We start from the raw sequence: 14,784 nt of genomic DNA, 5'->3' as shown, positions 1-14,784 counted from the left end.
AGTCTGTGGACAGAAGGAATGTTATAACGATAGAACATTGATATAACATTATAATGATATAACATTGATATTGTGATTGAAGTGTTTGTATAGGCTAGAAGTTCTCAAACAGGAGTGACTGTGCCCCCCCCCCAGGGGACATTTGGCACTGTACAGAGACACATTTGGTTGTCACAGTTGGGAGGGAGGTGCTAGTGATATCTAGTGGGTAGAAACCAGGGATGATGCAAAACATCTTATAGTGCACAGGACAGCCCCCTCAACAAGGAATGACCCAGCCCCAAATGTCCACAGGGCTAAGGTGGAGGACTTGTGCTCTACAGCAGGGAAAGTTAGGGAAAGACTGAAAATAATGAAAACAGGGCATCAAAGGAGTTGGTCCACTGGACAAGTGAGGTGAGGGAAAACAAAGTATTTATGGAAAATATATTCAACAGACACTGGCTTTCCTGTCCTGTGTGTCTATGAGGGTAGAAGATTATACTTGGTAATCTCATTAGGCTCAAAATACATAAGCAAACAATGTTTATAATATCCTGACTAAATTGAAAATGAAAACTTGACACCCAGGCTGTAATTAGCAAGAATGAACAACTTCCTTGTTTTTACCCAATTCACCAGGGCATTTTAACACTCAGCCATCTCATTTCCTTCCAGAGCTGTGAAGGTGTCATGATTTCAGTCTCCCTGCAGTGGAATTTTCCTGCAGCTCAGAGCTAGCCGTTCCACTTGGGTGATGTTTTTGACGGCTGTGCCTGACAGCGTCAGGGAAAATTGTTCACATTTGGGTCTCGGATGCTATCATGAGCTGAGCTCATTTTCCTCCCATCAGAGCTGTCCCTGAGGGCTTCCTGGTTTTAAGGGCAAAAACCTCAGGGAGAATGAGCTGCTTTTGAAAACTGGCGGCCCCAGCACGGGCAGTCCATCTCTGAAGTCATATAAACAGAAGCCCAGAGTGGCGCTCCTGTGTGGGCCCAGAAGAGTCTCTCTGGCCTGGCTCCCTGCAGGGAGCGGGGAGGGGGGGGGGGAGGGTCTTGGAGCTTCTTTGTGTTTGTGCTTACCCGGGAAGTTTCTGCGTGGCTATATGTAAGGACAATTGTACTTTCATCCCTTGCTCAACAAGTGATAGCATTGCTTGAACAATTCCACCAAGAAAAGATTGTCTGACTTAGAAATTTAAAAACTATATGTATTTCAGGGCCTAGAAACTGAGCTCAGGAGGAAGCAGGCAGCCTTCTGTTTTGGGCACCAAATCTAGAGGCATTGCTTAATGAGAACTGCCTGTCTGGTGGGATCAAGGGCTTGGGCTCTGCAGGCTGGTTGGCCCCCATGAACTCTGGGGTTGAGGGTTCGTGCCCTGACACTTCTGCTTCCAGTCAATCATTTGAAGTTTCAAACATCCCCCAAATCGCAACCTTCTCCATTTCAGGATGTCCTGAATGCCAGGTCTGGAATGTGGGGAGGGAGCAAGAGGCAACCGATAACAGATGCTGTGATTTGGACACCTCCCCTCCTTTCTCCGTGCAGACTAATTCTCCAGGGGCTAAAGGTCAGAAGCCGTGATTGGACTCGTTGTTCCACACTGACAGCTGGATGTTCATGTTTGTCTGTGTCTTTTGCTGTTTCTGAACCTGGCCACACCAAGCAGGACTCGCCCCAAGACTTGACATGGGAATTTAAACCAAGGCTATTCATCTCTGTCACTGTCTATGGTAACTTACTTATCGGGTACTAACAACACACTTCAAAATGCAGTAGCCCAGCCGAAAGGCTGCATAGCCAACTCCATTGAGATAGGCCGCTTGAAGATTTCCAGCTCCAGTGCCTGTTTTCTCAGCTGACCCTGTCACTGCTCTGGCTCTCATTCTTTGGGGCTGAAAGCAGACGGGAATAGGGGGGAATTATACTTTATTTATTAAGTGAACTGACTCTCAGGATATGTTCATTGTCTGGATGTCTACTTTGTCAGCTGTTAATACAGCCACTCCAGGTTTCTTTTGATTAGTGATTGCATGCTGTATCTTTTGTCATCCTGTTACTTTTCATCCATCTATATCTTTCTTATTTAAAGTGAGTTTCTCGTAGATTAAATATAGTTTAGGATAGATGAGCTTGGGGTTGTTCTTGAGTCACTGTATCTTTGGGGACATAGTTGTGACTTCTTTGTTTAAAGGGGCTGCAGGGCAGCAGATCTGGGGACATGGGGACAGACTGAAGTGAGGAAGGAAACGGCTAAGTCACCCACACACAGAAGCATGGCTGCAGCACCCACTTGGTGACTTAAGGCCAAGTTGTGCAAGAAAGCAGCATAAGTATTGGGTGAAATTCTAAGGGGAGGGCTGCCGCCACCTGTGACGTTCAGAGTACGTGCTGGAGATTGTATCAGAGGGAGTTCAAGGACAGAGAACCCAGCTACCGAGACAGAATGAGAGCGGAGGATGGGACTCTGTGATAATGTCGTGAATAGGGCACCTGCTTTCTGGCAAATTGGGTAGAACTGTCAAGGTGGTGGGACATCAAGGTCAGAGGGCACCTTCTCCAAGACCGAAGTTGACAGTGGAACCCTAGAGCCCATTTTATTTGCCCTGGATTGTGTGGGATGTGGGCTGAACGGACAGTCACATTAAGTGCAACTCTGATTAGTTGGTTATGGCAGCGGAGGGGACAGAGGTGAGAAAGCTCGGACTTGGAGCTCATGTGTAGGTGTGGAGAGGAGTCAATCAGTCAAAGGATATTTAAGAGGAAAAATCAAGAGGAGTTGGTGCTCAATTGGACATGGAGGCTGAAGAGGACGTCAAATGTGAACTTCTGTTTTTTGATTCATAAAACTGGTTGGATAAGGCAAGGTTCTGGGGAGAGATTGCAAGTGCAGTTTTGGACATGTCAAATTTGAGGTGCTCTCTAGGCATCCCAAAGGTCAGTGTTTGGGGCCGAGCTCAGCAGAGGCGTACAAATTCATTTGGGGGGGGGGGGTGGCAGCTGCACAAAGTGCTGAGGGAGGAGATGGCATGGATGACACTAAGAAGTGATTAGGAAAGAACTGAAGTGGTCAACATCTCAAAAACTGCTGTATGTCAAAATAAGGCCAAACACTGATGGGAACGTGTACTGATGCGGACACTTGTTGGCATTGGCGAGTACCGTTGGAGTCTGAAGCCCCAAATGCCTGATGGAGTGTGGGGAGGGACAACGAGAGGTGCGGACACAGAAGCAGAACCTCTGAACAGCCCTTCGAAGCACCTGACAGAAAAGAGGTGAGAGGGCAGACGCTGAAGGGCAAGTCAAGGTCGGGGAAGGTGTGAGATGAGCTTTATTATCTGAAATGCTGTGCTGAAACTCAACAGCTTTGAACATAATCAAAACCTGAGCTTTGAGAATAAATAGACTGTGCAAAAGAACTAGTGTTCATTAAATCATTTTTTGTCTCTCCATAATTGGTAATTGGTTTTTGGCTATGACACATTTGCTTGTTAATTGCTGTGCTTCCTATTTAATCGCACTTTTTATAATTCTCTTAGAACATGGCTAAAAAGGATGCAGAGGGAGACCCGAATGCCTTTCCATATTAGGGCAGGACAACTACAAGTCCTCGGCCCATTTATTTTACATTCTTGATCGAGCATCGTACAGTGAGAATGGCACTCTTGTGAAAAGGGTTTGGCAAGTTCCACATCTCCCTTTTTATGCTCCTACTATAATCATAAGCAGCTTCAACATATTTTACTTCTATATTTTAAAAAGAAGGTACGCTACTCTCTGGAGTGTATGGCATGCCCCTCAAGGTGACTTTGAAAGGTGATTAATTACAGCAGTGTCTGTTCAGTTTCAAAGTTCAAATTAAACGTACTTCAAAACTCTTATTAAAGAGAATATATTTGACACACCTGTCACTTGTGAGAAGGGCTGATTCAAGTCAAAATTAGGAAGGTGGCAAAGCTAATCATTAGGACTGGCACACCCTACTCTGTTGAATGAGAGAATCTTCTAATAACCCTTGAGCGGCCCTGTCTTAGGTACTCAAATTCTCTACGAGTTCTGTGACTTCAGAATTGATGTGATTCAAAGTCGAAAAGGAGTTGAGAGCTCAGAGGCCCCAAGCCAGGAGGGGACATGACAGAGTTGTCAGGGCGTGAGCGGGCAGAGCACACTCCGAGGGCCGTCTTTCTGCCAGCCCAGTACAACGTCTGCTCTAACAGGGATTGGCAAGGCCGTGCACGCGCCAGATGCAGCCCCACGCCTGTTTGTAAAGCTCAATTGGAACGCAGCCTCACTCATTCAGTTCTATCCTCTGGAGCAGCTTTCACTCTCCAGCTGGAGCTGAGTAGCTGCCAGAGACGGTCTGGCCTTCAAACCCTAAAATACTTACTAGCTGACCCTTACAGAAAAGGTGCAGAGCCTGCGACTATAGTGTTGGCTGCCAATCCTGGCTGCACTTTAGAATCACTTCCAGAAATGTACCGGGTGCGGGGCCACGCTCTCGACTTCAGCCTCAATCTTTCAGGATGGGGTCCAGGAATCAGTGATAGTGAACAAGGCGGTTTTAATGCTCAGCCTGGTTCAGAATCAGCACATGACATCATGCTGCTTCTACAGTACATTGCCTTGAAAACACATTTCAGGATCTAAGTGCATTTTTATATGGGATATGAGACTGGATACAGCAGGGCTCTGAAAAGTTTTGATTCTCCAAGGAATTCCTTGGAGGCCTTGTTAGAACTCTGTTTGCCGGTCCTGCCCCTGAGATTCTGACCAGTAGGTCTGGGCTAGAGCTGCAGGACTGGCGTTTCCAACCAGCTCACAGTGATGCTGATGCTGCAGACCCATGACCACAGTGCACAGCGCTTAGACCAAAAGGGTCTGCATCGCCAGTGAGAGGAAGCAAGTCCCGTGAGCTGGGAAGTTGGGGATAGATTTATGGCCCAACTGCTGAGACCGTTCCAGGCAGCACCGTAAAGACCCCCACTCCTCTGCTCTAATCATCCTTGTCTTCCCCTCCACCACTCCACCTAGCAGGTCTCCATCCCCCTACAGGTTCTCTTTTATTGTGTTTTTAAAATCCCTGGGTACTATTTTGAGTCTTGCAAAATAACTGTATTTTGAATGAAAAGAGGAAGGACGGTAGACGTGAGCAAATTTCAGGCATAAAGGAAAACAGATTATATGTTGCGAGGTCGACCAAAAAGAACAGCAGGAGTTGGATAAATATTTGTGTGGAAATCATGAATGGGAAAACACAAAATGATGAAAAGGCAACAGATAGGCAGGGACAGAGGGCCTTGGAACCACACAAACGATTTTATTTTGATCCAGCAAGCAACAGCAATGGAGAGAGTAGTCGGGGCTGAGGGAGGGCTTGGCAGTGTGACTGAGTACCAGGGACTGAGTACGTCCGGGTGGAGTAGCGCTGAGAACCGACTTCCCTTTTATAAACCCAGCAAGTTACAACCGGACCTTCATGACACTTGTCAGTGGATTTCCGTTTACATGGGCTTAGATTGCTTTGCAGATTTTGGATTTTGTAGTGACTGTAAATATTTTTGAAAGTGAAGGAGTCCACTGCAGTGAATATTTTTGTGTCTCCTTTTCTTCTCTTTTCGATATATCAGGCATTGAATCAGTTACAGAAAAAGTAGAAAATATTTGTGAGAGTTTTGCTTTAAGACATCCCCAAAGAACAAGTTTTTCATCTGCAGTACTAATATTTTGAGCCGGACAATTCCTCGTCGTAGGGCGCTGTGCTGTGCATTGTAGGGTATTGAGCAGCATTCCTGGTCTCTATTCATTAGATGCCCATAGCGCCTTCTCCCAAGTTCAAACAACCAAAAATAACTCCAGACATTGACAAATTTCCCCTTGTTGAGAAGCACTATTTTGAAAACCACCTCCCTCTCCCGTTATTGTCTTTGTATTCTCTTTAACATTTTATAAGATAGATCATCAACTTCCCAACACCAAAAGCACATGTAATTGAGCAGATATGCGTGTCTCTGCAAGCGATGCATATGTGCCCAGAGCCAGAATGGAATTCAACGTTCACTGGAGGGCGCTGGGTTGGTTCCTCAGGAAGTTTTGGGTCAATATAGCAGTACCGTAATCAAATGCCTCTATCATCTGCCCTTGACTCTTCTCCAGCAGAAAACATCTTAGTATTTTCAGTCAGTCTTGAAGTCATTTTCTTTTAAAGCTGGAAAGAAAATCTTCATCCAAGCCCACTGTCACCTTAATCCATTAAGATTCCTACTTGAATTACACGGCCAGTCACTTTGACATTGGATCTAGGTTTCTTCATTTGTATCCACCAAGGACAGAGGTGCCATGTTTCTGAGTTCTGTTACAAGGCCTGGCTGTGTAACTTGTGAGGCCCAGCACAAAATGAAAATGCAGGCCTTCTGTTCAAAACGTATTAAGAATCTCAAGATGGCGACAGCATTGTTCATGTGAGCATGATGTCAGACCTGGTGGCCTCGGCTAGCACTGCATCAATTTTGTTGTATTAATTGAAACTGCCATCTCTTTCTCCCCTGAATTACAATGCTTTCCGTCAAGCACGGAGGTTAAAAACAAAATTCTGTGACCCTAATTGACTGAAAGACTTGTACTGTAGCGAGTGTATATAGCATATATTTTTTAGACTTTCAAAAAAAAAATCCACACAGAATCTTTTCTACATCATTACAGTGATGAAGGTAAACAATGTGGACTTTCACCATATACATATTTTCTTGTAAATATGACAACACAAAGTAACTGCTATTATCCACAGTGTTCTTAAGTTAGCAAAGAGGGAGACTTCCACAACAAATAATAACATCACCCCTTGTCCTTACAAAAATAGTCAAAACTGAACCCAAACGACTTGCAGTGAAGATTTGGGTAGTAGTTGCTTTATATTGAAAAACATTATATTCATGAAACATTGTCCTCCTTACATTAACATCATAAGGCAAACTGTAGCATTTAGTGGTACCTGGAGACCACGAGTTTTAGACCCATTTATTTCAAACCTGTTCATATACAAAGTGCATTAAAATATCCATTATCCAGCTACCAAAAGCAGTATGTAAAAATTACTAAGACAACACTTTCAGTTTATTCCGGGAAGGCAAATACACATTGTTTTTATTTTGTAAAAAGTCCTATTAAGTTTCCAAAGAATGATTCATTTTTTTCCATTGAGGTGTGCATCTTTTAGGTGTGAAATTGTCCTAAGTAGCTATCAAAATATTCATCTGGGTATAAATAATATAGTAAATATATAGACTCTATCTGGTAAGAAAAGGGAGAGCGTCTGCCTGTGGAGACAGAGGCTCTGGGAAGCCACATGTGAAGTCCAGACGTGAATTCACATACTGTGATGCTGAGACAGTGGGTCTGTGGAGGGAATATAGGGGCACAATTGGTTGATTTGATAAAATTACTAAAAACAATGCCTAAATACACCAGTCCATACAGTCAAAATGGCTAACCCAGTAGCCCAGATAAATATTTTAGCAAATGAAACAATTTATAGGTGTCATGCCCTTCATCAAAGTAGAGCCAATGCCAGATTCCAGGTCCAAGAACTGCTTGAGAAAGCCTTACATCACAGACTGTACCGACACGTCAGACCAGTATGCCAAGAATCCCACCTGATAGTCTATTAGCAGGGTCTATTGGCAGGTTCCAGTGTGGGAATAGCAAATTTGTGTGTGTGTGTGTGTGTGTGTTACAACACTATGGCAAACTACTCTAGAATATACAGAGGGACCTCTACATTTTCAAGATGTGTTTAATAAAGGTCAGTTTATAATAACTTTTGAGGCACGTATACTAGTGAATAGTACTTTATGCAATGTTCCTTGTCATTACCAACTTATAAATATTAAGTGTTTTAGAAGTGACTTCTACTTGGACATGGTAGTGGAAGTCAGTTTCGTGTGCTGATGTCCTGGAGAGCAAAACCAATGCACAGTGGCACTGCCATTTGTGACAGAAAATGGTTATTTCCTCAGCTCCAGTGACAAAAAAAAAAAAAAAATCTTTGTGGGTGGGGGATAGGACAGCTCTTCAACGTAATGAAGAAATTTCACAGGCTTAAAGAAACTATTAAAAGGAAGCATGAAATAGATTTATATCATGAAATAGAATCCTACGTCTGATAAAACACAAACCAGCTTGAATTTCTGAATAATCAGTAGGATTCAAAGTGACTATTTTCAATTGCAATCTCATTCTTAACATTCTCCCAGAACCCTTAATCCTGGGAAGAGCAGGGCAAAATCAGGACGAAGGTTTCCAAACCCTTCTTTTCCACATTATCCCTCCAGCCACTGGGAGGCAATTAGCGATTCAGCCGTGGCTGATTCTGAGCTCCGTGGCCAATTCTGCCCATTCTCTCTCTTGCTCTCCATTTTAGTTGATCTAAAGCTTCTGACATCACAGTTAAAACATCTCAAGAAAAACCAGAGTAACAGACCCTATTTACTTCCCTATTAGGTTCAAAACTAGGCTTTATTTTGAAAGTAGCTGCAACTCTGCCATGCACTGTTAGAGACCATGATGAAACAAAGGTTACGAAGAGCTGATCAACATATGGGCCTTAATGTGCAAAACCAAGTCATTCCTGAAAGGGTTGTAATCCCGGTTCTGCTTCTTTTATAAATAAACTATAATTTTTCCTGTAAATACAAAACATTTTTGAAGAAATTATTAAAGACGAAACACAGTAAAAATGGGGGGCAGGGAATCGCCTGTTTTGAAATCTATCTTAGTGGATTTCTGGATACTTTTTGGCGAGATTTAATCACAATCTATAAGCCTGCACTTTCTCTGTCCCCTAAATGGTGGCCAGGAGCCAGACTTTCTATTCCCCAGAAAGCACCCCCGCGTGGCCCTGCCCTCATGGCAGCTGCTCTGTGCAGTCCAGATGGTCTGGGATGGGAAGCCCCGTTATAATGGTCAGACATTTATTCCACACAGTGAACGTGGGACACACTGGCTGCGAGAACGTGACGTCGAAGGTGTAGAGGTGGATGGAGTTCAAGGCATCGTAGAAAGCGACGGAGCCATTATCATAGTCTAGCAGAATGCCGACGCGCCGGAGGTGGGGGGCTGGCTCGATGGGGACTTCCTTGCTGTTGTGTCGCACCACCCAGTTGTTGTGGCAGCGGCACAGAGCCCAGGAAGCGGCGTTCTTCCCAATCCACTCGTGCTTTGGGGCTGATTTGTAAGCAAGGCCAATAGCATACCTGCAGAAATAAAAGCAAAAACAATGAGCATGTTGCACATGTACTTGAGATCCTTTCTGTGGTCCTTGGATCACGAGGACATGATTCTCTGTTGTCCCTGTTCATTCTCCCTCAGTGAAAACTTGGCAAGAGCCTGACGCATGTTCCTCATCTCCCCTCCCAAACACATAGTGGGCAGAAAGAGACCAATGCACTGACCCACATCCCTGTTTCAGCCCTAACAGTACAAGAGAACTTGAACTCTGTGTTTGCTGCCTTTTTTTTTTTTTTTTTTTTTTTACCCTTATGAAGAGCCACACAATGAATCTTCTAGACCGGTGCTGTTCAATAGAACTTTCTGCAATGACTTCAATGTTCTTTTCTGTTCAATATGGTAGTCAGTAGCCACTGGACACTTGAACTGTAGCTGCTAAGAATAAGAAACTGAACTTTAAATTTACTTTTAAGTAAGCGGAACGATTTGAAAGCCTGTGGCCACATGACCAGCACTACCCTACACTTTTCCTTTTGGCCATTGAGTTTTTCAACTGACGCCATGGCTGCCATTGCCCACAACTTCAAGTGCACTTTGTGGAAGGCAAGCATGGAGAATGATTTTCTTTATGGGGGTAAGTTCCTCGTGACCACTCAGCCTGTTTTCTCATCTATATAAAACAGGGACAGTGACAGTCTCCATCTCTGAGGGTTATTTTGAGGAGTAAAGAATATATATAAAATCCTGTGCATAAGGCCTGGCATGGAACATTCAGTAACTGTTGTTATTTTTGCCCAATGATACATTACTAATAAGTAACAGATTCAGAATTTAAACCCGGGATGACTCAAAAGGCCACAAACTTACACAGCATCCTCTAATGCCTTCCCTCACCAGAAAGTATGTCATTCATCACTGCCAAGAGCCGTTCTGCTTATAAACTTATAAACTACCACATTTTACAATTTTTATTTAGAAAATTAAATTTAACAGGGTGACATTGATCCATAAGAGAACACGGGTTTCAGGTAAACGTTTCTATAGCAGATGGATATCCTGGTCATTCTAAATGTTCTCTTGCTGCTCAAAAAAATGTTAGAATTCTTTCTGCAATATTCTAAGCTTCTTAATTTCTTTTTTACCCACTGAGCTATGGCTCCATAACATTTGTAGTATTTCAGTTATAAAGATAAGCAAAACCCATCGTTCTTAATAAAGAGTGAATGATGCAGACTTCAACTTTTTAATATGTTATAGCAGAAACTAGTCTAACTAGATAGTGGCATATGGTACCATAGCCAATGCAGAGAGAAAAACTTCATTGCTTTCTGATAAAATGACATTAAAAAATATATTGGGTGTAAAATACACCTTAAGAGTGGTGTGTTCAAAAATGAATATAACATGCCATGGTTGAATTAACAAAGAGCGTGGAATTGATAATCTGTTGGCCATCAATTCAGCCTCCCCTCGTCCTGCACAGAAATCCTGCCCTATGTTGCAGGGAGAATCCTGGGGGTGCATTTTCCAGATCCTCTTTCCAGTAGCAGTCTAGATCACATTCTGCCGCTGTGGCTCCCTTGCACAACACCCAGGAGTTCTAGGAAGAGGGGAGACGCTCTTTTGCAGACAGTAGACAGCAGAGGTAAGGTTTATAGAAGCTCTGGGCACACTTGCCTTTGGGCTGTGGGTAGCCTTCCGGCCCCCACAGCATGCTCCGGCTGCAAAGACTGTGCCCCCCAGCCCTTCCCAGGCTCCCTCTGCTTCCCTTCCCCCTTGCAGTGCCTAGGGGGACTTCCGGGTTTTGTTGAACCTTAACTGAGACAGTATGGAGAGGTGTTTGTTTTGTGATCTTTGTATTTTCCCTATAGACATTCTCTATGTCCTGGCAGATACCATCGCCATTTCTCAGCTAATTTGGAACCTACATTTGCATCACATATGTCTGTAGTGTTTCTTTTTTTTAAAAAAAGATTTTATTGATTGATTTTACAGAGGAAAGGTGGGAGGTGGGGTGGAGTGAGAGGTATCAACTCACAGTTGCTTCACTTTAATTACTTATGGATTGCTTGCCGTATGTGCCTTGACCGGGCAAGCCCAGGGTTTCAAACAGGGGACCTCAGCGTTCCAGGTCAACACTTTATCCACTGTGCCACCGCAGGTCAGGCAGTATTGTTTTCTTCTTGCTGCTGCACACCATTTTTATTTTTTATTAAAGAACTTTGATATTTATTTCCCATTTGAATCTTAATTGAACCCCCCTACGAAGTAGCTGCCACAGGTATGACTGACTTCATTCAGCAAATGGAAAAACACAGAGTAGGTTAAAATTAGGAGCAAAATCCAGGATCTCACTCCTTCCCCTTGACTTCTGGCCCAGTAATCTTTGCATGAACTCACATTTAGTTAACACCATTTCATAAAACACCAAATGCACATTAACAGTATTACAAAGTACTAAAATAATTACGTGTATAGTCCATTAAGCAAAGGAAAATACCATTATTTTATCATTAATCTGAAAAACTATGCACATATTTCTACTGCACTTGAAAGGAGCAGGCAAAGGTAATGTTCCAATAACTTCCACAGTGAGACTCGGAGAATTAAAGATGTATAAAAAGTATGTTTCTCAGAGCAATATTAACATGCCCCATTGCATGGATCATAACGTGCATGCTAATTTAAAGTCAAGACTATATTTCATGAGAAAATGTGTCATTAGCTGTTGTAAATCAAGGCATCACAGGAATTTGATTGTAGGGGTCACCCCTTGCTCACTAATACCTCCCAGGAAATGTTCAACTATGTTCTACATGAGAATTTTTCTGAAATTGACACAATCAGGTTTGTAAAAATCCAAAGTGTGGCAATTAATTAAAAAAATTTCCCCCCCCATGAGTTGGTTTTGACATCTGGAGGGTGTTTTCAAGGTAATGCTGATCTGTGTTTATATAACTGAAGTGGTCTGGTGGAATTTCCCGCACCATTCATCAATGGGAATGAGATCATAATGATCAGGTATCATTTATCATAAATAATTATTAATGGGCTTGTAATTATTTAGACACTGGATTCCATCCCAGATTAATACAGCACGTTAATTAACTAGAAATGTTTGCTTTTTTGCACCTGCAAAAATTCATTGTATTTTCCTTTGGGCTTTTATCTTGCCCCAGTGTAGTGAGAAACTGTAAATGCCAGTCTGGACCAGAGCCAAGTGGGCGGCAAGGATTTGTTCTCCACCCCCCGCAGGATGTTGGAACAGGAAAAATTCTGGGCAAAGAGAATTGTGAGGGTCACAACGGAAGAAAACCTCCTTGGTTGGCCAATATGGGTACCACTGTTGGGAGAAATGAGACCGCCAAGCTTGGGATTTCACTTAGCAGTTGACTTGTACCAATACTAGACGGCACTTAATCACACATTATCTGCATACATTTGAATTGAAAGTTTTTTTTTAAAATAAAGTGTGTTTGCACCTTTATCTCAACAATAACATTGTTATAATACTCATCCTCTTCAGATTATGCATTTTTTTAAAGCACGGATCAAGCCACCACTCATTAAGTACACCACTGTAAGACCTAAAGAGTAATATAATGTGTGAAAAAAGAGCATGTCGGTTAAGAGCAGGGATCAGCAAACTACAACTCGCAGGGCAAGTCTGGCCCTCTGCGTATTTTTGTACACAAAGTGTTATTGGTGCACGACCACACCCATCCAGGGATGATGTATGGACTATGGCTGCTTTTCCACTACGAGCTGAGTAACTGTGACAAAAATCACCTGGCCTGCAGAAGCGGACATCAGCTCGCCAGCCCTTTACAGGCAATGTTTCTGGCCTGCTGGTTCACAGCCTGCACTCTGACTACAGGCTGCCTAACTCTGCTACCCATGAGCCCTGTGACCTTGAGCAGGTGCCTCAGTCACGCTCTCTGGAAAATGGGAAACTAGCATCTAGCTTTGTAGGGTGTTAGGATAATGAGCCAAATGCTTAGACTAGCACCTGTGCTGGCTGAGGGCTGGCTAAGTCAGAAGGAAAGAGCTCCCTTTTTGAGCACTAGCAGCCGAGTATTCGTGAGCGAGCCAGCCGGAGTAAGGTGGGCATTTTGTGGCTGTGGAACAGGCAGGGTCAGCTTTGTGAGTTTGCTGGGCAGGTAAGCTAACTCCAGCATGCACCGCACCCTGACCACCACCCTTAGGCTTAGAGAAGTCTGAGGGCTTGAGCCCCTGGGCGGGATCCAACAGACTGCAGTGATTCCCAGCCCGCGGTCCCTCTGGCGCGGTCTAGAGTCACAAAACATACACGGCCCAGAAATTAGATTTCTATATTAGTTTTAGAGTAGGTATTGGCAAACTTTTTCAGTAAAGGGCCAGAGAGTTAATGTTTCAGCTCTGTGGGCCATAGGATTCTGTCTTAACTGCGTGACTTTGCTGTGCGGCTCCACAGCAGCCACAGACAAGCTGGAAGAGAATGGGCGTGGCTGTGTTCCCATAAACCGGAATTTACAAAAGCAGGCAGTCAGCCAGCTTTGGCCCAAGGGCTGCAGTCTGTGGTCCCACATCTTAAGGCATGAAAGAACGCTGCTGCCAGACTAGCTCTCCCCAGGGACAAGGATTCGATCATCTTAGCTGCAGTTCTTGCCATAAATAAAAATAATAGATGCACTTAAAACAAGTTATTTTTCGTACTGGCTGAATGGTAGATTAGATGATTGCTTGGCAAATATTCATTCCGTTCTCTCCTCTACGGGAGGAATATACTTCCCTGAACCATTGGCTTTGGGCTTGGCTACATGACAAGCCAATAAGAAGTTGTAGACATGTCCTTCTCATGTGTCCTTGAGAAGGACATGGTCTACATAGCCCACATATGCAAAGAGACTGAAGAGGTGCACAGAACAGACCTAGATGCAGCCTACAAGCTTAATGCAGAACCTAGCTCAGGGTAACCTCACTCAGCTGACCCAAGAGGTGGGCATTCATGAGCAATAATAACTGATTATTTGAAGCCACTGAATTTTGGGGTGTTTGTTATGTAGCATGACTGTAGCAACAGCTGACCGATAAAGGTATTCTGCACATTATTTTTCATAATGGACCCTGGTATGGGTTGATGCTCTGACAAAGGATAGAGTGAGATGTGCTTTTTATAACTGAAGACAACAGATATAATTGCCTACCATGTGCTTCCACTTATGACCACTTCCCAGTAATGCCGGCCACTGTCAATGAACACATTTCCAGCTACGCCATAGCTCCCTTGGCTGGTGAAGCGTTCAGGTGTGTGACTCTTCTTGGATGATGACTCATCACGTTCTACTGTCAAGTTATCGTGAGACACTTTTAGCTTTCGATGTGCAGATTTGGGGTCCAGTTTAAAGGGCTGGCCTAGAAAAAGGTTTACAAAACAAAGAGAAGAAGAGGAAAAGGACTGTTTATTTAATATGACCAATAACATCTTTTCAAAATTAGATTTTAAAAGCAGTCATGACAGGCCCTGGCCGGTTGGCTCAGCGGTAGAGCGTCGGCCTGGCATGCGGGGGACCCGGGTTCGATTCCCGGCCAGGGCACATAGGA

The 14,784-nt window shown here is 43.7% G+C and overlaps 1 protein-coding gene across 6 annotated transcripts in view; it reads right to left on the bottom strand.

Annotated features, from left to right (window-relative positions):
- Positions 1 to 5,276: 5,276 nt before the first annotated feature.
- The window catches only part of MID1 (midline 1), a 346,779-nt gene continuing 337,271 nt past the window's right edge, over positions 5,277 to 14,784 (bottom strand). For all 6 annotated transcript variants that reach the window (XM_066249082.1, XM_066249084.1, XM_066249081.1 and 3 more), the window contains exons 9-10: positions 14,388 to 14,595; positions 5,277 to 9,227 (exon numbers count right to left, since the gene is read on the bottom strand). In XM_066249082.1, the coding sequence (XP_066105179.1) occupies positions 8,879 to 9,227; positions 14,388 to 14,595 (557 nt within the window). In that variant the 3' untranslated portion in view covers positions 5,277 to 8,878. The remainder of the gene's footprint in view (positions 9,228 to 14,387; positions 14,596 to 14,784) is intronic.

This window comes from Saccopteryx bilineata, chromosome X, assembly GCF_036850765.1.
Source record: "Saccopteryx bilineata isolate mSacBil1 chromosome X, mSacBil1_pri_phased_curated, whole genome shotgun sequence".
NCBI classification, from domain to species: domain Eukaryota; kingdom Metazoa; phylum Chordata; class Mammalia; order Chiroptera; family Emballonuridae; genus Saccopteryx; species Saccopteryx bilineata.
The sequence above is the reverse complement of the archived record's forward strand: the minus strand, read 5'-3'. Positions and strand labels throughout refer to the sequence as shown.